The 24,711-nt window shown below is 36.1% G+C and overlaps 1 protein-coding gene across 1 annotated transcript in view; it reads left to right on the top strand.

Annotated features, from left to right (window-relative positions):
• LOC144439293 (protein dachsous-like) overlaps positions 1-24,711 on the top strand; it is a 59,803-nt gene that overhangs the window by 30,669 nt on the left and 4,423 nt on the right. The window contains exons 2-17 of the mRNA XM_078128572.1: positions 9,540-9,816; positions 12,130-12,273; positions 12,823-13,062; positions 13,810-14,814; positions 15,205-15,483; positions 16,222-17,463; positions 17,886-18,020; positions 18,728-18,937; positions 19,356-19,728; positions 20,096-20,344; positions 20,564-20,703; positions 21,104-21,307; positions 22,062-22,273; positions 22,654-22,948; positions 23,511-23,803; positions 24,260-24,407. Coding sequence (XP_077984698.1) covers positions 9,540-9,816; positions 12,130-12,273; positions 12,823-13,062; positions 13,810-14,814; positions 15,205-15,483; positions 16,222-17,463; positions 17,886-18,020; positions 18,728-18,937; positions 19,356-19,728; positions 20,096-20,344; positions 20,564-20,703; positions 21,104-21,307; positions 22,062-22,273; positions 22,654-22,948; positions 23,511-23,803; positions 24,260-24,407 — 5,446 coding nt within the window. The remainder of the gene's footprint in view (positions 1-9,539; positions 9,817-12,129; positions 12,274-12,822; positions 13,063-13,809; positions 14,815-15,204; positions 15,484-16,221; positions 17,464-17,885; positions 18,021-18,727; positions 18,938-19,355; positions 19,729-20,095; positions 20,345-20,563; positions 20,704-21,103; positions 21,308-22,061; positions 22,274-22,653; positions 22,949-23,510; positions 23,804-24,259; positions 24,408-24,711) is intronic.

Below are 24,711 nucleotides of genomic sequence, written 5' to 3'. Positions count from 1 at the left end.
TTTGCGTTTGAAAGATGAAAACAAAAAAGTCATAGTAAGGTAATCAGCCATTTTTAGCATAATCCGTGGAAAGTGAATACAGACAGGAATTTGTGAGGTACGTGTACTAAGCAGGAAGGGTCTAATTTTGGACCGTTAGAAACAAGCAGCTTAGTGTTTTCATTTCTTTAGTGGTTTTGAAATAAGATGTGAAATAAATTTGGGTTTGGAAACTCTCCCTGTTTATTCATTCAACATTTTGTGAAACTTGTTCCCAGTGACTTTGTGGGTCGTAAAGGTTGGTGCTGTTGGTAGTTTTGGGAGACTAACTTGTCTACGTGTTTGCCGTGTAGCGCAGTTTTCTGAACGCTTTAGCTTTTAAGTGACATAGTTTAGGGGATTATTGTGCAATGAATTAGGAGATGGCAAATCAGAAGGAATTTAGGTGAATCACATCTTGAGAGAAAGGCCTGTCAGGTGTCTTTTAAAATGGTCTTGTCAGACTTGAGGCTGTCGAGTGCTGCGTTTTATTCTTCGCCTGTCTTGGTCATCACTTCGCTTTGTTGTCGTTTTATAGGAAATATCAGATGACTACTATTGCTTGTCAAATTGGAAGTCTTGTACTGACAATGGGGCAGTTTTGAACCCTCTTCATTGTGTTGAAGAACACACAGCTGGATTTTTACCTAAATAGGGGATTAGAAATAAAACTATATGCTACATTTTAACACCAAAACCCACTTTTCACTTTGTTCATGACATGTTCTGTTTCAAGTGCTGTTGGGTACAGCATCATGGCATGTAACATTTGAAATGCCGTCGGGTTGCGAATTTGAATTGATTCTCGATAAATTCTAGTTCTTATATCGCTTGAACTGTTTCAAATCACAAACGAAAAGCATGCCTCCGGGTTACCAAAATATTTGAACTATGGACTCGACTGGCCTGTATTTCTTTCTCTCTAGCTTTGTGTTAATCCTATAGTTTGATGAAGTTCATGTTCAAACACAAGGCCAGTAATTTTGTAAACATGCTTTCAGATACTTCTCAAAAAGTGGTCTGTACAATAAGTTTAATAAGTGATTCTTGTTGTCATATAAAATTACTTAATCCAAAATTTTGACCTAAGAAAAGCAAGCAGATGTAAAATAAACATCAATTCTGTGATTTCTGATCTCAGTTTTATTTACCTCACTCTCAGTACTAGCCAAGAGCATCCACCACCTGCACTCTTGTGGGTTTGTCGCTGATTATGGATTTATTTCAGTGTTGAAGAGAGTTTCATAGTTAACATATTAAATTGCAATAAAAAAAGAAGAAAAAAAAGATTATATGAGGTAGGAAAGAGTTTGTCATAATTGAAAGAAGTTACAAAAAATAATAAATGAAAATTTTAACCTTATGTCACGTATAGAAGCGGACTGGTTTAACTCTCAAGCTTATCAAAATATCGTGACGGGTCTATTCCATGAATATAGTAAAGAGAGTATTGAAATACTGACCACTTATAGGGAAAGTAAGATTGCATATGAGGCTTCATCTGTGGATTTTTTCACTCAGAAAATATGTATGTTTTTGAAGAATTGAACAGATGTGGTGGTGAGTGTGAGACAGTGCAGATTGGCCCAAGGCAATAGCTTTTATACCAAGCTGTATATTGTACATGTGTAGAGGGTTCATGTGGTGACCTTCTCTCTTCAGTTTGGTGAGAAGACAAACACTGTTTAGTGAAAGAACTATTCACTATAAAGTGACAAAATCTTTGGGGTTTGATCACAACAGATAGATGTATTGTCCGGATAATCGACAAACTGAAAGAATGTCTTCCAGGGAAATTCAGATATATAGATAACAAAATGGAAGTTGAGTGTTGTAATAGGTGGGTTTGAAAACTTGGAGAGATAGTTCATTGGCCTCACAGAAGTGATATTTTGTAGAGACATGAATTATGATTAGTTATAAAATATAGTAAATTCACGATTGTGTACAATGTAAACTTATCTATTATGGATGAACACTGAATTTATGTTCAGTGTAAAGGGGTGTTGGTGATGGTGGTAATTATGATGGTGGTGTTTGGTGATGGTGATGGTGATGGTGATGATGATGACAGTGATGGTGAGGTGGGGGTGATGATGATGGTGGGATGATGGACCATCACCACTACAGTGTAGTGGTGATGGTGGCAGTGATAGTACATGTAGTAGTGGTGGTGGTGGTGGTGGTGGTGGTAAACATTTCCATAGATCTTTAGATTTTACTGTAATTTTGAGGTTTTGTGTTGATTGTCAGCTTTATAGGATCAAGAGCAGATTATAAATTCTATCATATTCTTTATTTTTCTTTTAAAAAAGTGCATGATTTGGTGTTCAAATTATTGGTGTTGGCAGATGGCTTACGATGACTTTGTAATATCCCAATTCTCGCAGCATGCAGCGCTTACATAGAGTACGTTCAACACACAGTACATCTTTTGATTTTCTATCAATCATGTAACGGTGGCATAGGTTCACCAACATGACATCAGTATGTGATAACAGTATATCTTAAACAAACTGTTTGTTTTTCTCTTACCCCCCATGTCATTAACACTGTAGCTAAAACACAGTGAAGCAGTATCTATACTAATATGCCTGGAGACATGTGTTAGTGTTTCTTTGTTTCAAAAACTATAAAGAAGAAAAAAATATGTCAAAATAAAGATATATTGTAGAAATGGTGTGATTTGTGTGACCTCGAAGTAACCGTACTTGATTCTGCTTTGTTACCTTAAAACAAAATGAATTTGCACCTTATGTGGAGCAAGAAAGAATTATGGATACCAGAGGGGACCCTACAAAGCATTGCGTGTGACTGCCTCGTACGTATAAAACCCACAATTCATTGTTTTGCTTAATTGTACCGCATTTACATGTATATTTGGTGGAATGGAAGTGCGCTAGTGTAAAGTACGTCATATTCAGTTCACACATACACAAGATCCACTCTTTGATAACAAAAAAAGAGAAGAAAAAAGAAAAAGATAAATTCTGCAAAAACTAACAGACAATAAAAAGGGGCAGGTTTGTGGTAAATGTATTGTGTGTTTAGTGTTAAAGAGATAGGCATGATTTATATATATGCCTTTAAACATTACAAGGTACACTAGCTGTAATTTGAACATTCTCTGAAACTATTTTGTTAGATAAAATGACTAAATTGTAATATTGTTCACCCTGTACAGTATTGAATCACCTGTGGGTAAACACATTTGTGTAGCAGTACACTTTCTATGGTGCGATATCAAATCAAATTGATTTTTCGGTTCACACCCAAAAAATCAGCACCCCCAGTGAATCACATTTTCAACTTGTTACTATACTACTTATAGATAGATCAAGCAGCGTTTTGATTGACATGTACAATTTCTAATTATTTGTATTTTAACAATATTCAGTGAATTGTTGGTCTCAGGTATGGTTAGTACAGGTTTAATAGTATTGTGTGGAGATTTACAGACATGTCATCTGAAAAAAAACAAGGTCATTAGTTTGATATTTTTTGTACGATTGAACACCCCCAGCTAATACACAAATGTATATACTGGAGCTTTTGTACATAACTACCATAGCTAATTGGTTTTTTGTCAGAGATAACCAATCACAGTGTTGTTTCATTCTTTTATCTCTAACAAGACTGCTTTCAAAAAGGAACAGCCATTCTCAGTGGTTATTTTCTTTTACTTTCAAAAGGTAAAAAAAAATGAAAGTACAACGCCTGTTGTTAGAGAACAGAATTGACCAAAAGTAACAAAATTGTGAACGTTTTTGTTTATAACACATGTATGCAGCTGTAAGGAAAGAAAATGATAGTAATTTGTGGGAATTTAAAACGAATCATTGAATATTATGTGTAGTCCATACAGGTAAGGGTATTGTCTTGTTAGATGTATTATGTAAGAGGGTTTGGCTGGGAATGTACACGAAGGCAAGCTGTAGTCTGCTGTGTAATCATTTCAAGGCCCCAGATACGGGTAGATGTTACAGACAGAACTACCATCAAAAGAACAGAACATTAATTAAAATGCACCTTTTAAGTTTTAATTAGATGTTATCCAATATGGTAACTATTGTCTATAATTGTGTAAATAGGTCTTCATGGCTGTTTGAAGTACAACCGTACACATGGCTGTGTTTGCCGCAGTGGTGTCAAAAACGTCTCTCTTTAAAAGCCAAAGTTGGCAGTGTTCCCAGGTACACTCGGTTTTAAAAAGAGCCTGTTGAATTGAGATGCTACACAAAGCACTCGGAGCTACCTGTGCATTTGATGAGGCACACTACTTTATTAAATACTGCATTCCAGGACCTGAGTGCAAAAATGGCTAATATTGTTAGTCAAATCTCTACCCCTTCTGCTGCGAAGGCTTACTTGTCAATTTTAACTTGAGAGGCAGTCCAAGTTAATCGATAAAAGTAAAGCAAAACATGTTATGGTAACTTTCCGTAGACATTGTCAGAGACACACTTCAAGTATGCCATACTCTATACAGTATTATGATCTTCCTCTCCCTTTCTATTGGCAATGGTAGAAGTATTCATGTATATAAACTATCAATTGCACTTGTATTCATTATTTAAATTCACAAGTTCATGAGTATGCAAGGTTGATTTTTCTAGCCGTGGCAAAAATTGCACTTTTGAATACATATGGTGTAAACATTGAATCTGATAGGTTGACATCATGGGAACAATATGACTGATCAACAAATCACCCTGGTCTCCCAACTAACAAACTATTAGCAGATAAGTATCCCAAACTTAGAGAAAAATAACAACATGTTTTACAAACAGGAAGGACAAATTGTGGTATTTGTTTTGTAGTTTGGGGATGATGATGATGATGTAGGGTGGGAGGGGAATGGAGAGTAGGGAGGGGGTAGCACACAGGCAGAACTAAGGGTGGACAATTTGTGGTATTTTGCAGGCTGGGGTTGATGATTCAGGTGGGGGTGGGGTAGCATACACGTAGAATTAAGGGTGGACAATTTATGGTATTTGCAGGCTGGGTTGATGATTAAGGGTAGGATGAGATGGGACGGGGCAGGTGTACTATAGCACACAGTATGCTAATTTCATGCACATCTAAGGGTGGACAATTTGTGGTATGTGTAAAAAATGGATAGTTGATTTGGGATGGGGTGTTATAAGCATTGTATAACCTCCCCACCTTTGTTGATTCTGTAAATCTCCTAGGTCATTTCAACCAACAAGGCATTGTAGTAAGCATGCACAACAAAGTCAGCTGCCCGTGTTTGCTCTCCTGGACTGCGGAGTACCTGAATATTGTTCATTGTTCGCTTCCCAAACACTTTGGAGTAAAAAAAAACTCTATAGTCAAGAAGCTGACCGTATTGATGAAACTAATGATTGATCGCAAACTATACAATAATTTATACTGAATCAAGTAGTTTACAAGGGTTCTGTCTTTAGTTTTGTTGCATATAAAGAAACGTTTTTATCTGAAAACGGAAATGTTGTAAACAGTTTGTAGAATGATAGCATGGCAGATACGCTCAGTGATGTTGTCAACATCTATTGTCAGGTGAGATCAAACTATGTATTCAAATTTTTTCCAGCAAATTTTCAAAAAAATATATCAAAGGTTTGTAAAAATCTTTTGCTCATGTAGTATTTTGGCCTAAAAATACTATCAGTTAGGGTGTTTTAAATTCAATGAAAAGAAAATGAAGGTGTGAAAATGTAAACCGTGGACTGTTCAATATCACTTTTTTTTGGTAAACAGAAATGTGTATGAAAGGTCACAGGGTGCCTGAAACAAGAACTTCTATTTATAAAAGATCAAATCTATAACTTTAGTTTTCAATGCTTTTTCAGTAGGTTGTCTGACAGTCTGTTATCATCGCTAATGAATGGAAAAACACTCTATTATAACCGCCTAGCTTTTTGTTATCCTTGACGGAATGAGTGACAGTCCATATAACACACAGGTTATGGTTGATTAGCAGTCTTATCACAGTATTTGTCAACATGGCTGAAGTCAAGGGATTGAAATAATGTCATACCACGGTGCCAAAATGCTGGACTTCAGATACTTCCCCTTAATAATACTTGTCATTCTTAAATTGTGTGGAATTCAGAAGAAAATATTGCAATTGTTGCTTTGGTTTTTTTGTAACAAAACAAAAATTGGCCATGGGCTAAAAGTTTTAAAGATTGAACAAGTTCGGTATTTTTTGAAGATTGGTCAAATTACGGGAATATTATCCGCTACTATTCAAAGTGGGGTAATTGGAGACTGCTAACTTACACTTTGTATAAATAGTGAGAGTGAGTCTGCTTATTTTGCATGTGAATATGAAGGCTGCCAACGGGGGCAGTCACCAGTACTAAAATGCATTCTCTTCTTATTTAGGAAATGCCGGACTGTAAGCTAATTGACAATGTTGATTGGCAGCCCCCAATAGTAAACAATAGTTATTTATTTACCTCCCAGTATGCAAATTTACTTTCCTCAAACCTTCTTACATTTCACCCAGCGTAGTCAGGAAAGGAGATTTTACTTGTCAGATCAGTTTTGGCGGACCTGGTGTTAGGCGTAAATCCCAGTCACAGCAGCCATATTGGATTTTAATAGTGGTTGAATTATGTCGGCTCCAATCATGATGATCACTGATACAATTCAGTATGTGATGTTGGTCACTTATATTTCTACATATCCATTCATTTAAAACAAAACTAGAAAATTGCTGTCTGTCGTAAAGTCAGTAAATTTTTTTTCCAATAAAGTGTTGATGAAGTCAATACTACCAGTAGTAGTAGTACTGTTGACAGTCAGGCTGTTGACTGTAAAAATACTAACGCTAAAAAATATCATCACTGTACTATGTAAAAATTGTAGGATTTTCCTCAATTTGATTCTTTCCTTCTCAATTCATGTTATAAATGTTTTAAATTGTACTATGAAATTTTCACTACGTTGATTGTGAACATGATAAAGAAAAGAATGCAGTCAAAAATTGTATGTTTGTAGATATTGTTAAATAAGTGAATCTGACAAGACTGCACTGCACTGGTCTACAATGTTTCAAATTCTCGCATGTTGACATGTTTTAAGACAATTCTACAAGTTAACTGCTGTAGAAAATCAATTGGAAAATAATTAGTATGTGAGAGGCATGGATTATTTTGATAATACAGAAACGGTTAATTGTAAAAAAAACACACATGTACATACATGAACTTTTTTTGTAACTGATTTGTTATCAGATATCTATGAGTTGTTGAGAAATAAATGATGGTAATTAGAAAGATAAGTTTATGGCAACATACTTTAATTGGTCTAAATGATAAATCAACTAGATATATTGTAATCGTTGTCCTAGTAAACCAGAATTGATTCAAAACTATTTCAAACTGAATTAACTCAGTTCAAAATCAGTGTTTGTCCTTGTGATTGATAAACCAGTTTCAGACTGTACTTTGAATTGGTTCGATAGCACCTTCCTGAAGTTGCTTTGAACGGTTTCAACTAATTTTGGTTTGAAACCGATTTAGAGGAAAGAAACGATATAGATTTGATTCCAAAAAATTACTTGTGGTGTGGAGACTGATCTAATAAACCACACTAGTGAAAGATTCCCCTACATTTCTAAAAAAGTTGGAAAAAATGTCATGGGTGTATCTGTAGTGTCACTATTAAAATGAAAAAGTAGTACGTGAATTCTGCTGTCAATTTAGTGATTAGATAAAAACTATGTATAAATAGATTCAAATTGGTTAATACCTGTTTGGTGAGTGTTTGTACTTGTTCTGAGGTTATCAAGAACAAACTGCAGATAGGAATGATTGATGGCTAGAAACATGACCACTGTACATGTACATTCTAACAGATACCTGCTATCCAACTTGTAGGAGTCGATTTTGTCTTTATCTACAAATCTGAACTGCCATATGGCTGGAAATTTTAATCATTCAAAAAAGCAGATTTAGTTGCTGTTAATATGTTAGTACTTTGATGTTTTTACTTTTCAAATATTCTGCTGATAGCATCACATGATTTTGACAAACCAAAATACATAAAAACCACACACAAAATCAACTAAACTATCAGTGATAAGTTTAAATTCCTTACAGCCATGTATTTCAGACTTATAGTAGAATTGCCTGCAAAAAATTCCAAAATCATAAATTTTTCATATCTTTGTTACTTATACTGCATTGGGTTGATAAACTAAAATTGTGATTGAAAATGACAAATATTGTCATTTGTGTCTGCAGTGTTCATGGTTCATACATTTTGTAATTAACTGGAGGGGGAGGCTCTGTCTAATGTTATTTATTTCGTCAAATAAGTATTCAATGAAAAAAATAAAACTTCAAAAATCATCATTTACACCAATATTATGTTTATTATTATGAAATCACAATTACCATAAATTGTTTTCAGTATGAGATATGTAGAGTTTTATCAAAAGCTGAGATATGGAAAATATGAAGCACTAGTTTTGTACGTCGAGAAATGAAATGTGAATCCAAATTTATATGAATTGGTGGAAATGTCTATTAGAAACAGTGTGTTGTGGTGTAGTGTTATTGTTGTATACGTACATAAACTAGTGTATGGATGTGTATCATTTTGTAAAATTTGACCTTAAAAATAATGTTATAATGATACTGTATGGATTTGTACCACTGTGCTGTTGGATAAGGCTGTGAGAGGCTGCCTATATCAATTCCTAATGCAGGCTATCGATAGTGGAGAACACGATTTGATCACACTGGTCAAAATTAGTGTCAAGAACAATAAACCAGTTTATATGTGATCTAGACTACATGACTGTGTATTATTTGTAAGCATTGACCTCAAAAATCATATCTTAAATGTTGATAATTCCGGTGAATCACCTCAGGATATTCAGAGTACAAGCTGCGGTGTTGTTAATATTTCATATCAGGAATCTGTCTGTTAGCTTTTACATGGTATAGATATTATAAAGTGAACATCTGTTACACAGTGATCATGTTTTAAATCACATAGTTGTGTTGTTACCACATGATGATAACGTTTTAGATCACATAGTTATGTTGTTGGTACATGATAATTATGTTTTCAATCACATAGTTGTGTTGTTAATACATGGTGATAATGTTTTAGATCACATACTAGTAGTTATGTTGGTGGTACATGATGATTATGTTTTAAATCACATAGTTATGTTGTTAATACATGGTGATAATGTTTTAGATCACATAGTTATGTTGTTGGTACATGATAATGTTTTAAATCACATAGCTGTGTTGTTAATACATGGTGATAATGTTTTAAATCATATTGTTATGTTGTTGGTACATGATAATGTTTTAAATCATATTGTTATGTTGTTGCTACATGATAATGTTTTAAATCACATAGCTGTGTTGTTAATACATGGTGATAATGTTTTAGATCACATAGTCATGTTGTTGGTACATGATAATGTTTTAAATCACATAGCTGTGTTGTTAATACATGATGATAATGTCTTAAATCATATTGTTAATGTTATGTTATTGTTCTTACAGGTTTCCGCTACTGATTTAGATGCCGGTGACTTTGGGCGTATTACATATAAAATTGGACAGGGATTTGGTAGTTCCCCACCCTCAGAATTTCTAATCCATGGTGATACAGGATGGATTTGTACCACTATGCTACTGGATAGGGATGAAAGGGGCAGTTCATATCAGTTCCTGGTGCAGGCTGTCGATGGTGGAGGACGTGATTCCATTACTATGGTCAGAATTAATGTTTTGGATGTGAACGACAATAGACCAGTGTTCTATCCACAGACATATGCAGGTGAGTATCATTTACAAAATATTACACCATGTACAAGAAATTTAGAGCAAAAAATATGCAATATATATAATATACTCTGGTCGTTCTATATCATGACAAGTGCATCTTTTTCCTGACAATGTATGTCTATATCACTGGTTCTACTGTCTTCAAAATATGAGTCAAATACTTCAAAATTGTCATTACTTTCCATGATTTTTCGTTGATATTATTGGCGGTGGTGTAATTTATGTTATTCTCCAATGTTGATCTTAATTCAGCCAGAATACTTGTGATCCAAGAGTTGTCACTACTCTTATAGCGACTTGTAGTAACAAAGTCCCCTTAGTAGGTCACTCGTATTTCCCTTGGCTGAACCAAGAAAAATATTGGGGAATAACATCAAGTTATTTCCATCTTCTGAGAGAACCAGTGGTTGGATCCATGTATCAATAGAATACATGTGCTTCAGTGATGTAGTAGTGACTTTGTGTACCATCTATAGTGCATTTAATTCATTTTAAAATATTTTGATTTCACTGATTTTGTGATGTGCCTTTCCACTAAAATAAAATCTCAGTAAAATGTATTTCATTTAGACTCTCGAGTATATGTTATAGAAAAAAACACCAATGAAAGGAAATGAAAAAAAACAAGACATTTAAATAGGAATTGAATCCATCTGAAAAAAAGCTACTTACATGTAATTTCAAATACTGGTATCACATGGCTGTAGAAATAAGCATAGTACACACACAAAACTGGGGGGGGGGGGAGGGGGTTGTGAGCATAACATGACAAACATGAACAAAGTTTGTATTTCCAATGAATGTCATTCTGAAAAAGAGGTTTCTAATGTTTGGTCTTTCCCCCACAAAGTGATAAAGGCACATGACAGACTATGAGAAAACGCCTTTTAACATGTGATGACAACTTCAGTAGAGGCCATGTTTGTCAATGCTAGAAAGAAAAGGGATTTAGTTTGTGTGCTATGTCCTTCACATTTTGACAACATCCTGTGTATATGTGTTGACAATCGGAAAAAATGTGATTTCAAGAGTGAGTGATAAGAAACGTGAAAAAAGTAAATGATTACATTATTGCGGTTGTCTTTCAAATCGTAAGCGGTGTCTTTTATTGTAAATGTATAATGTGTTCACAACTCTATGAGTCAATTCGTACCAATTTTCCATTTTGCTCCCCGTGAAAAGTTTCTCGGCAAGAACTATGTAACAAGTACACAATGCATTAGTTTCTGGTATGAACACTTTTTGCAAAGTAAACTATGTATAAGATTCAAACACCATTTACCAGGTCACTACCCAAATGTGATCATTATCTCAACTTTTATTGTGATTTTGTTTTCCCTGTGTCTCTAATAACAAATTACTTACAAAGTTAGTATGGTCATGGGGCAAATTCACTTAACACAAGCAAGGAAACTAATGACAGATTTAATTCACAAATTTCAAGCTGACCTTCACTGTCTACATGTGCAGTATTAAATGTAATCATGTGTTTTGTGTGTTTGGAAAACTACAGACTGTCATGCAGTGGTTGATCTAATAGGATTTGACATGGTTGTCTGGGTCCTGTGTTCATTTCACTTCACGATTATTGAAATGAACAGATGGACCTACCCAATGTCATAGAGAGATAGTCCCTTTCCTCTTATATGAAATTGACTACAACTCCCCATATTGTAAATCCCACAAGGCCATTACAATGAGTGACACTTTAATTAAAAATGACCGCTGCTGTTGTCAGTCCCGAAAGAAGGACCAAAATGAATAGCATTTTTCTGCTCACTTTGCAGGCTTCCATGTTATTATCTGTTGAATTGTAATGTAATCATTACATGCGATCATTTCAATTGCACATTTATTTTATACTTCATACTCATTTTTGCTAAAAAAGAAGATAGTTCGTGTTTCCATTGACCTACCGTGTTTTCACCTTCCAGTGTCAAGCATGAACTTGTAATCATTTCAATCCATTTTCAAAATAGATTGTGAGAATGTAAAGTTTGCATAATCAAAGAGATAAAAAGTACAATGTCATGACAATTTTTCTTTTATTTACGGCTGGTTGTTACATGTGTCTACTGCTAATTCTACACGTTTATAATAAAATAAAGTACAACTTTTGATAAGAAAAGAGACTGCAATCTCTCTGTACCGAGTTTTTGTGAGGTACATTTGATATTGGAAGCACACAAAGTATTTTGGTGTGAGGTAGTGTTTACACCGGTTTGAAAATCAGTTAAAATAGAGAGATCCGATCATTGCAAACTGTCTAATCTAACACGGCTTTGTCAAATCTGACTATCTGTAGTTGATGTGAGTGAAGGAAGTCCAGTAGGAAGTAATGTGGTACTTGTCGCAGCCACAGACAAAGACTCTGGTGCATTTGGGCAAGTATTCTATCAGATAGCCACTGGTAATGATGACGGCCTCTTCTCTATCAATTACAGAACTGGTAAGTTAAACAGTTTGCTAAAGCAATATATGATTGTTTAAAGGTGCGACCATTAGAGTCATTGGATGCCATTACATAGCCCTGAGACTTGTTGTTTTCTCACTAGCCAAGATCTAATTTGCAAACTACTGACACTGAGAAAACTACTTCACTCTGGGCTGGGCATTGGGGTCATTGGATGCCATTACATAGCCCTGAGACTTGTCGTCGTCTCACTTTCTAAGACCTAACTTGCAAACTACTGAGATGGTGAGAAAACTACATTACTCAGGGGCTAGGCATTACCTTATTATACAAATCCATTGGGTGTGCAACAGGATGGATTTTATTTGCTTATTTTTTTATGGTGATGTAGTTTAAAAATTTGGATTGAATTGAGCCGTAAAGACACAAAGGTGATAAAAAGAAAATGATCGTCTTGAATTTGTGAAAGTAGCCAGCTGTTGCATTCAGGTGTATGGTTCTTTTTTGATTGTGAAAGGATTTTATTAATACACAGTTGATGGATCAGTTGAAGACATCTCATTTTGTCTTAACTATCTTCTACAGGCATGATTCATCTGGAACGCCAGCTGAATCGTTTCAGTGCATCATTACATCAGTTCACAGTGTCGGCCATTGATGGTGGTGATTTAACTTCACTTATCAATGCGGATGTTAGTATTACCGTCATCGGTTCTGAAGATGCTCCTCCTATCTTTGATCAACCTAGGTATAGCTTTGCTATACATGAAGACAGACCACGGTTTGATAGAATCACAACAGTACATGCAGCACACTCGGATCCAGGTAGGTCTAAACTTTTAACTCACTTTGAACATAACTAGCTGGCTATATTAAAGGGTTGTTGGTGGCCGAGTGGTTAAACCACTTGCCTATTACCACTGCGGTCAGGGCTTTGAACCCATTCAGGATTCGATTAAACTTACCATGTTGTAAGTAAGAAGAGAGTCGTTCAGTTTGGCTTTACTAAACAACGCAGATTTTCCCTGGGTACTCCAGTTTCCTCATGCACCAACACTGAACCTAAGGAGCCTGTAAATGGGACTAGCTTCTGTTGGTTATCCTGGAAATAAATTAAAATGTAAAAAAAAAATGTATATATTAAATTAAAGATTAAATCATGAATTAAAATTAAAATAAATTCCACTATACAATAGCATAGAACCAATACAGTCCTGTTTTAGAGTGAAACATAGCTAAAATGAAGTATCAGTAATCCAAAGATTATTTGCATATTAAGGATCGCCTTTTCCAAATTTCTATATTTAGCTTACATATCATGCAGTGATGGATTATCCGGCACACCCAGTGCAAAATGATCTGTTAAGAAAAACTGACAACCACTGGCTGCAAATTTTTTATATTTTTGGAAATGATAGGTTCAGTGCAACCATCATAGTAGGAACTGTTGAAGAATAAGTTTGCGATGTGTTGAGAAATCATATGAAGGATAGAAAGTTGACTGAATTTTAATATGACGAGATTGATTTCTTGCAAAACATACTGAGTAACTTTTCCTATACGATCTTACAGATAATAATGACGCCATCACATATACCATTCATTCTGGTGACCCTAATGGCTACTTCTACCTGCATCCAAACACTGGAGCTTTAACGATCAACTCACCCCTGGATTATGAAACGCATCACAATATACTCCTTAACCTGCAAGCATCCAGTGGAAATCCACCTACACACGGTAGGGCACAGGTCAATATCACCATTATTGACGTCAACGACAACTCACCAGAATTTGTACGTATCAACGAAGTCAAGTCCATCCCTGAGACAATGATGCCAGGAACTGTGTTTTTTGTGGCTGTCGCGACAGATAAAGACAGCGGGAATAATGGTAAAGTGCAATATCGTCTCGTCGATGATTTCGATGGTATGTTCAGTATTGATCCAAACACAGGACAGATACAGTTATTACGAGCTGTGGATTATGATACGATGGAAAGTTATCAGCTGGTTATTGAGGCATCTGACAGGGGAACACCGAGACGTTCGATCGACCTTACATTGACTGTGTATGTCCAAGACATGAACGATAACGGTCCACAGTTCTATCCGACATCCTATGAAGTCAGCGTCCAAGAATCGCTATCAATCGGTGACCATGTACAACAGGTTTCAGCAACAGATGGAGACCTTGGTAGCAATGCTAGGATTACGTATTCACTAAAACCAGGACCCTATACTGGAAAATTTGGAATATTTCCAGACTCAGGAATAGTATACACACGGAATGCACTGGATAGGGAAATGGTGGCAGATTTTGTTCTGGAAGTCATAGCTAAGGATAATGGTAGTCCACCTCGTAGTGCAACAGCTACTCTTGTTATCCATGTGACAGATGTTAATGACAACAGTCCCAAGATGCTACAAGACAGCTACTATTTCAATATTGATGAGAACAAACCTTCGAATTCATTGGTTGGAAGTGTCAGTGCAACGGACAGAGACCAGGGCAGTAATGCTGAATTCAGTTTTACCATAGAAACAAATAACAAGTTTGCCATTGAACCATTGACAGGTAAGTAGTGATATATTGAACAGCATTTCATATCATTTGTACATCTTAGCTTTGTTGTTCTGATACACCCCAAATTTTTGTTCATTATTTGTGTTATGTGATTGTTATACCGTGACTTTGAGGTAGATTATTTCAACCATTTGTCTTTTGTGACATAGTCATGTATGTAGAATTACGGCAAAATCTTTTGGAATCAGCACTCTGAAGGAAAAGGTAGTTGATGTGAACATACTAAATCAAATAATCTACTTTTACCAGTACTCAAATGCACATTTCTGTTTAAGTATCGATCAAAAAATAACTTTAGAAGACCGACACAAAACGAACGTATGTATTTCCTCTGTACATATTTCAATTGTCATTGTTACACTTGTAATGTTATCTTTGTAGGGGTTGTCACAACAAAGACAGTTTTGGACAGAGAGGAGAAATCATCCTATGAATTGGTTGTCACGGTAACCGATCATGGTACAAACCCCAGACAGAATACTGCTACCTTATATATCACAGTGAAAGATGAAAACGACAATGCTCCTGAGTTTTACCATAGAGAGTATTACGTTGCTACTATCAAAGAAGACATGCCAGCCAACACGGAGGTTATCAGAGTGTCTGCTAAAGATCCTGATTTGGGTGACAGTGGTGTTGTTACCTACCACCTTGTTACAGGTAGGTGTCTACTTTTCAAATATTAGACTTCAAGTTTAATATAAAGGAATGCTCTGATCAAAGTGTGTTACCTGTATACAACTTAAACTTGTCACATAAGGATATTATATGGTATAGTACGTTAACCTGCAAGTTGCAAGCACCTAGAACAGTGAACTGACTGTATACAAAATACTTATTTGTATTCGAGCTAGGGAGTTGGGGTTAACAGTAGGATAGTAATGTTTAGGATTTAGGCCCCCTAACATGACACTGGTTTGTATTTTTGGTAATGAATGGCCACTGTTCAAATTATGGTGTCATCACTTTCAAGCTATCATTTGAAATCTCAGTTTTTGAGAGTGTGTGCTTAGGATAATGACACAGACAACAATGAAGGGTTGTGTTGTAATGTAGTGTAAGCAGCAAATATAGGTGCAAATTTGACAGTAACCCTCCGCAAAACTCCCGCTTATGTATATAAATTGTCTAATACAATAACCTTGTTATCCAACTTTGTATAATCACATTCACAGAGTCTCAAAGTAGTTGTATATACTCAGTCAACAATAAAGGTCTTTCCGTTTGGGTGGAGTCAAGAAAACACTATGATATTTATGCATCGTTTTATATTCCATTCCATCCCTTTGTTCATGATGAAGTGAGTGTGTCACCAGATATAAATTGTTTATTTAGCATTGCACTGTTGTGTACATAGTTATGATGATATTATAACATGATATTTCTTCTCCATTGCAGGTGACGAACTGGACGGCGTTTCAATGTTTACCGTGGATGAGACAAATGGTGTTGTTAGAACCCGGGCTTCACTGGACAGAGAAGAAAAAGATAAATATGTGTTGTCTATCTCCGCTAGAGACCATGGCAATCCATATAAAGAAACAGTTACATTTGTACATGTGGAGGTAGAGGACGAAAACGACAACAGTCCAAAGTTTGTTAATCATACGTATTCTTTTACTGTCAAAGAAAACACGCCACCTAGTAGAAGCGTGGGTCACGTGACAGCGTATGATCCAGATATCGGTAACAATGGACTTGTTCTCTACTACATCATCGAAGGTGATCCTGATCCTGGTACGTTTGAGGTCAATCGTACGACGGGTGAAATCTTCACAATAGACTATCCAGATTACGAATTAAAGAAAAGCTACGTCCTAACGATCCAAGCTACCGATATGAATATATTGAATCCACGCCGAACTACAACAACCGTTCATATCTACATCGTTGATCTCAACGACAACGCCCCTAGATTTGAAAAAGATCCCATTCAGATCACGTTGAGAGAAAACGTGCCAGTTCATTCTCTTGTGTATACATTCACCGCTACTGATGCAGATAGCGGCAAGAATGGAGAGGTGCGTTACTCGCTCATCACACCACCGGAAAATCATACATTTGAGATAGATTATGTGAGCGGAGAACTGCGTACTATCGGTGATATTGATCGGGAAACAAAAGGAATGTATTCGTTGGTAGTCAGAGCTACCGATCAACCTGAAACTGGTTATCAAATGCATGGAACCACCACAGCTCGCATTTTCATCGAGGATGTAAACGACAATAGTCCGCACTTTGCATCGCGTAATATTACCTATGTGATGGAGGACGAACCACTAGAATATCCAGTCGTGCATGTTGTAGCCCTTGATCCCGATTACGGTGATAATGGTAGGGTAGTTTATGATATCGTTGAAGGAAACGAAGATGGCAAATTCAGCATGGAAGCAGACACAGGACTTATTACCTTGGTTGATCCTCTTGACCGTGAACTTCGAGATGCCTACGCACTCAATATTTCTGCAGCTGACCATGGTGTTCCACCGAGAGTCAGCTTCCAGTATTTGATCATTTATGTGGAAGACGTTAATGACAACGCACCCGAGTTTGTTGATGATGGTTATTTGATGCAAGTTATGGAGAATATGGGATCGGATGTTTTTGTTGGACAAGTGAACGCAACAGATGCTGACATTGGTAAGTTGCTGTATAAACTGTCAGCACACTTCTTATGCCTAAATTTTTTGGACATTAATAAGAAATACTAAATTTGTACACACATTTAGAATGGCAGACACTAGGTATTGCCAGTGTGCTTTTTGAATGAGAATGTGTATAATTAATAAGCAGTTAGTATGGAGTAATTAGAAAATTAAGTTATTTTCACATTTGATGTAGGAAAAGTTTGCACGTGTCCTGTATTGTATCAAGTACACTCTGTAAAACCCAGGACTGATACAAACTCTCAATTGTCAGAATTGGCAGCGTAAGAAAAGTTACCAACACATAGACTTTTGAAATGAATGTGAACTTAATACATGATATTGTAGTATCTATGGGATAATGATTTTAAATCCAAAATTGATATAACTAACATGTTAATTTCATGTCTGTTTCAGGTACAAATGGACTAATAACGTACAGTATTCCAATAGGAATAGCTGATGATATGTTTCGTATCAATGGAGAATCAGGCCAAATCTTCACTACAGAGACACTAGATAGGGAAAATGTGTCATCATACATTCTAACAGGTAATTTGGACTCTATGTAATCTCTTTTTATAGCAGCAAAAACCATTTGTACCAGCATTGAAACTTGAACTTGATCATTATGTTATGAGTATGTGATGGTAATTACATAGTACTCCCCAACATTGTTCTCTATTCAGCCAATGAAAATATGAGTGACCTAAGGGGCCTTGTCACTACGAGTCGCTCACCCTGTAGTTCACAAGTATTTTCCAGTTGTATGTAGCAAATTATTGGGCAATACCGTAATGTAATGATATCTCCTCACGTATAATTTATGTTAAATCTGGAAAAATGATAACGATTTGTAACATTTGGACTCATATTTCAAGCCCTGAAAAACCAGTGACATAGAATGACCAGGGTTTATTAATCCATATTTTCTGTTCAAAGACAATAATTTGGCTTGGGCATGGTATAATAAAGATGGCAACAACTTCAACAAACTGTTGATTACTTAGTGATAAGAGTTCAAGGTTTTCTTGTGAATGCACCACTGTATACTAGAAATATTAAGGTCAATGTGAGGCATTATCAGTACAGTTTGTGGCTGTTATGTTGAAAATTATTAGTAGCAAGATAGGTAGTACGAAAGAGTTGATACATCAGTTAGCAACTTGTACTCTGGGCTTTTACCAAGACCCATTACTTTTACATGCAGAATGTAACTATTTTTTGTATGTAATTTTTGTATATTATTCTTATTTCAGTGTACGCCAGTGACGCTGCTTTCCCAGCATTGTACGATACCACAACATGTCAGGTGACTGTTCTAGATGCAAATGACCATGCCCCAGTCTTTGCAACGGAGGGTTACTCAATCTCGGTACCAGAGAATGGGGAGCCAACAGAATTGCATGTTGTTGCTGCTAGCGACGCTGATACAGGAACCAATGCTGAAATCACTTACAGCATCACAGGTAAGCCATTCTTGCTATAGAATGAATGGATTAGTCAAACTACTGCAGTAGGCTGCAGAGTAATCACTACATTATGAAGGGGTGGTAGCTTTGAAATGATGTGCACTCTTTGGGCAGTGATTGTAGTCTTTTTGATGTCAAAATTTGTTCTATAAGAATCACTTTCGGCTTTGTAGAATCAACAAAAAAATTATAGTGCCTGTGACATGTCAACATGACCGAACAAAATTATGGTTTGTGGGAGTGACTAGCAACTCTGCATTGGTTCAATTTTCAGTGTGCATAATGTTACACTATTCGTACCACATATCACTCAGTAAACATAGTCACATCAACAGTGGTAGGAATTGACAAAAAAAAGAGAGGGATCATACATCCTAACAATATTATTATGTTATTTCAAAACTTTTATTTTTAGATGGCAATGTAGGTAACAAATTCACCGTCCATGCAGACACCGGTGTGTTGGCGACTCAGCTGACCCTTGACCGCGAGTTGGTTGACCACTATGAGTTAGAAATCACAGCACAAGACAAGGCAGTCAATCCATTGAGTGGTAGCATGACTGTTACTGTCACCGTTGTCGACCTGAACGACAATGCACCAGAGTTTCAAGATGAACCGTATGACGTTACTATCCCTGAAAACTTTGGCACCAACCAAACTGTACTGACAGTGAGTGCGTTGGATCCTGATATGGGGACCAATGCTAATGTATTGTATACGTTGGAAGGCTTGTTCGTCAATATGTTCAGTATTCAGAATGTCAATGGTCAGATTGTATCAGTAAGGTAAGTCAATCACTTGTGTATTTCTTTCCAGCTTTGGGGTCAAAGGTCAAGGGTCAAAGTTCAAAATGACTGGCACAAAGATATGATGTAGTTTAGAGGTGTTAAATGTTAAAAATTTCAAATGTCAACAAAAAACAGCATTTTATGTGTTTGGCTGTCATACTCTTGCAGAGTGCAACTGGGTAACCTTTTCACCTACTGTAGTAATGATTTGGTTTCACCCAATTGTTTTCTGTTGCGAAGCTGGGCCTATAAATTATGGAATGGGGATGACGGGATGACATACATAGACTTCCACAAGATGTTTTATTATCACACATGCAGTCTAAGCAGATAACTGACCAAGTTTTGTTGTCGTTTTCTACAGGGAGTTTGATAGAGAAACAACGCCAGAGTATATATTTGCAGTTAATGCTACAGACGGCAGTGTTACCAACCCTATGTCGTCAGCTGCACAAATCTGTGTCACTATCTCCGATATCAATGACAATGCTCCTGTGTTCACCTCTATACCTTTCACCATCAACATTACAAGTGATATCGCCGTGGGGTCCGAGATTTTACAACTTACTGCTGTGGATAGGGACGAGGGATCAAATGCAGAGATCGTTTACAGGTAGGAAGGTTTATTGAAATTATGAGGGATCAAATGCAGAGATCGTTTACAGGTAGGAAGGTTTATTGAAATTATGTCTTTGGAATTGTAGAATAATTTCATTGAGTTGTAGATATTAGTTTGTATTGAGAAAGAAAAGTGAGAATCGTACTATATCTGTTATGTTGAGTCATGTGGTAATTGTTGACTAACTGTTTTATGTTTTTTCTCCACCCCCAGCATGATAAGCAACAGTGAATACTATGATGTTACTGATGATGGACTAGTGAAGGTGATAAAACAACTTGAAAATACTGATAGTATATACAGACTAGATGTCAAAGCCACAGACCAGGGAACTCCTCCACTAGACTCAAATGGTATGTCATGTAAACCGTAGACTTTCCAGTGTTTCTATCAATCATATGTTAACCCAGTCACAATCAGAAATCAGGCGACTGAAAAAGTGGTGAATGTGTGATGTAAACTCTATGATAAAGCAAAAGTGGCTGCCATTTGCAGTCAGTGATGTGCAGGTGTGGTTTCATCTATCGGGCAAATATTTCTAAATGTAATGTGGGTAGAGCAGTAAAGTAAACATAGCAAATAAGGAGAAGCGTGGACCCTGTTTTATCATTGTGAGTTTTTGTGAGTATAAGTGGATAAAACTGATAATGCCACTCTTAAAGATGAAAATGTTATTAAAATTAAAAATTGACATAGTTAGAAAAAACATGGCGGGAGATATGATTATAAGTATCTGATATTTCTGTTTTATAGGTTTGGTGGAAATCAGGGTGAACAATGCATTACCTGATCTCAAATTTCATCAAGAGCTTTATGAAGAGACTATACCAGAACACTCTCCAGTTGGTACCTTTATTATCAATATGCTCCCAGAGATTGAAGATTACAAGTCAGGAACTGTGTTTGAGATCACACATGGAAATGAAGATGGTACATTTTCCATTGACGCTAGTTCAGGTAAGTTGTACATAAGAACTAGTGAATTATTGAAATCAAATGAAGTATTTATAGTTATGCAATAAGTATGCAAAGTAGACTTTGGCAAAACATTATTGGTGAACCTGCCGTATTCATTGTTATTATGTATGTATCAGTGGTAACACCGCTACATGTGTGTGCTGGCAGTATTTGCACTGCAGTGCAATACCGAACACATTATTGCATACTATCCATGTAAAATGATATGCATATGAATGCATCATCTTTCATTGGGCACCAAATTGCATGATTGCACAGTTTAACTTTTACAGAAATTTGTTGTTACATTTTCACATAAACATAATTATGTAATAATACCAGAACCCTGTATCACGCGAGCACCAGTATGAGTACTCGGGAGGTATAATATGCACTTGTGCTTGAAGTGTTTTCTGCTGCACTTTCACGAGCATAACACTGCAAGTACGTGTACAAATATCCTGAGTATGCCACACTTGCGCTCAGGCATCAAGGGGGTTCTGTTTTAGTATTCATAATACAACAGAAAGATGTATTTGTGTCATTTCGTGGTAATATATGCAAATTGAGATCACTATAGGTCAATCTTCCATATCATGTGATATAATCGTAGCCAATCACTGAATGCTATATGAAAACAATGTGTTATAATACAGAATAGTAATCCCAAGTCATATATCTAGAAAGTGAACTAAAATAATCAAATCACACATCCAGATTATTCAGATGTCATGTACATGTTCATATTCTCTAGGTGTGATCAACGTGGCAAATTCAGAACAACTGGACCGTGAGAAGGTGACACCCAGACAACTGTTTGTGTCTGCTGTATACAGTAATCAATATGGTTATACCAAACTGAATGTCAACCTGGAAGATATCAATGATAACGATCCAGTGTTTACACAGGATAGATATTTCACTGAATTGTGGGAGGGAGAACCAGCTAACACCTTTGTTCGGCAGGTAAGTACATGTTGATATCCAGGTGCGAAGTTACTTAATATTCAAATAAGACTTTGTTATCCAGGTAAAAAGTTTCTTAATATTCAAATAAGACTTTGGTATCCAGGTGCGAAGTAACTTAATATTCAAATAAGACTTTGGTATCCAGGTAAAAAGTTACTTAATATTCAAATAAGACTTTGGTATCCAGGTGAAAAGTTACTTAATATTCAAATAAGACTTTGGTATCCCAGGGGTACAGTTTCTTAATATAAGACTTTGTTGTTAGGGCCTGTATTAACCCATGGTACATGTTATGTCTTGGGTCCATTTATGTTAGGGTCTGCATTAAAATAACAAGTTGTAAACTAAATGCTTGATTTGAATGTTCTGTACACCAGGTATCAGGTACTGATGAAGACATTGGGGAAAATGCCAACCTTCACTACTACATCACTGAGGTTGACCCCGCTAATAGTGATCATTTATTCACTATTGACGAACTCACTGGTGTTGTCAGGACCGTGTGGGTTTTGGATCGTGAAATACATGAGAAGTATAAACTGACTCTAGAGGTTCTAGACCGAACAGATGGTCAGGCTCGGACAGGGACCAGTTTGTTGAAGATCAACATCATAGATGTGAACGATAACAAACCATCATTTGGATTCCATAATGGCATCAATGTGAAAGAAGGTAGGATGGAAAACGATTGTTGTACACCTTATGTAGTTTTTTGGCCAGAATCTCAGGCCAGTGATATACACCACACCCTTCCTACCCCAACCCACTCCACTCCCATTTTCATTTCATTCAGGGTTTCATGTTAGGCTGGTTACTGACATGTGTCTGTTTTATCTGCTGTGATAAATGTGTTAACCTTTTAAAGGCTGACGTGCTATTTTCAAGATGTGCTTACATAGATTTAATGTAAACCAAATCCTGTATGGGTTAAGACAACTGTTACGTCGCCCCTAACAATGCCTATACCAATTGCTACTTATTCTTTAACTCCAAGTAACTTTGTGTATTTTCTGTTGGTGGACAGTATACTGTTGTTTTGTTGTGAACAAATGAAGTCATTGGTTGAGATGAAGGTACAGTTGAGGATGAAAATGGGAAAATTGAGCACTTTTCATGGACTTTATTGAACAGTCTGTTTTCTCATGGACTTGTTTTGTGTATTGATTGTGATATTTAGACTGTGTTTGTTTCAGAATATTGCATGTCATAATTCTTTCTCACATCATACTTATAGGTGCAGAGATTGGTTCATTACTGACCCAAGTCACTGCAAATGATGCTGACGAAAGAGACAACAAATATCCTAAATACTCCATCCTTGCTGATAGTAACCCAGACAATCGATTCAGTATTGACATTGCTAGTGGTCACATAACACTAGCAGCACCACTGGATTATGAAGAAGAACAAGCATACACCCTTAATATTAAAGCGTTTGATGGACATTTCAATGCCACTATGGATCTACAGGTCACTGTGGAAGATGAAAATGATAACAAACCAGAGTTCACCCAGTCCTCCTATGAGGTTTGTCACAGTTTTCAGTTGTCTATAACTAAACCATTTCATGCTGTCTATAACTAAACATTTCATGCTGTCTATAACTAAACCATTTCATGTTGTCTATAACTAAACCATTTCACGTTGTCTATAACTAAACCATTTCATGTTGTCTATAACTAAACCATTTCATGTTGTCTATAACTAAACCATTTCATGCTGTCTATAACTAAACCATTTCATGTTGTCTATAACTAAACCATTTCACGTTGTCTATAACTAAACCATTTCATGTTGCCTATAACTAAACTATTTCATGTTGTCCATAACTAAACCATTTCATGTTGTCTATAACTAAACCATTTCATGCTGTCTATAACTAAACCATGTCATGTTGTCTATAACTAAACCATTTCATGCTGTCTATAACTAAACATTTCATGTTGTCTATAACTAAACTATTTCATGTTGTTATTTGTACAGACTGACATAGATGAGCTGACACCTAGCCATACATCAGTAATAACGGTCAATGCCACTGATTTAGACTCGGGAACAAATGGTGAAATCACATATGCTATAACCATGGACGTCACTACAGTCACCGGATTCTACATCAATCCCGAAACTGGTAAGTCTTCATCAAGTACTTGCACTCGATTAACAATCATTTAAATATCTCTACATATTCTCAATGCTGTTTAATGTAGTCCAATGTTTTTTTCAGTGCCTGATTTATTTTAACTGAATACATGCAAATATTTTTCCATAGAAATAAATCCTGCATACTTAATGAGTTGTCATATTTTTGTATTATGCTGTCGTAAAAGGTGTCAACATCAGTTAAATACAGTGAGCCGATTGGATGAGTTTTTACAAGAAGTGTGTAATTTCTCCTTGTACTGTCCACCAAATTAATAAACTGCCTGGCATGT

The sequence above is a fragment of the Glandiceps talaboti genome, chromosome 8 (genome assembly GCF_964340395.1).
Source record: "Glandiceps talaboti chromosome 8, keGlaTala1.1, whole genome shotgun sequence".
Lineage (NCBI taxonomy): Eukaryota > Metazoa > Hemichordata > Enteropneusta > Spengelidae > Glandiceps > Glandiceps talaboti.
Note: the sequence above shows the minus strand (reverse complement) of the source record. Positions and strands in the feature narration are given on the sequence as shown.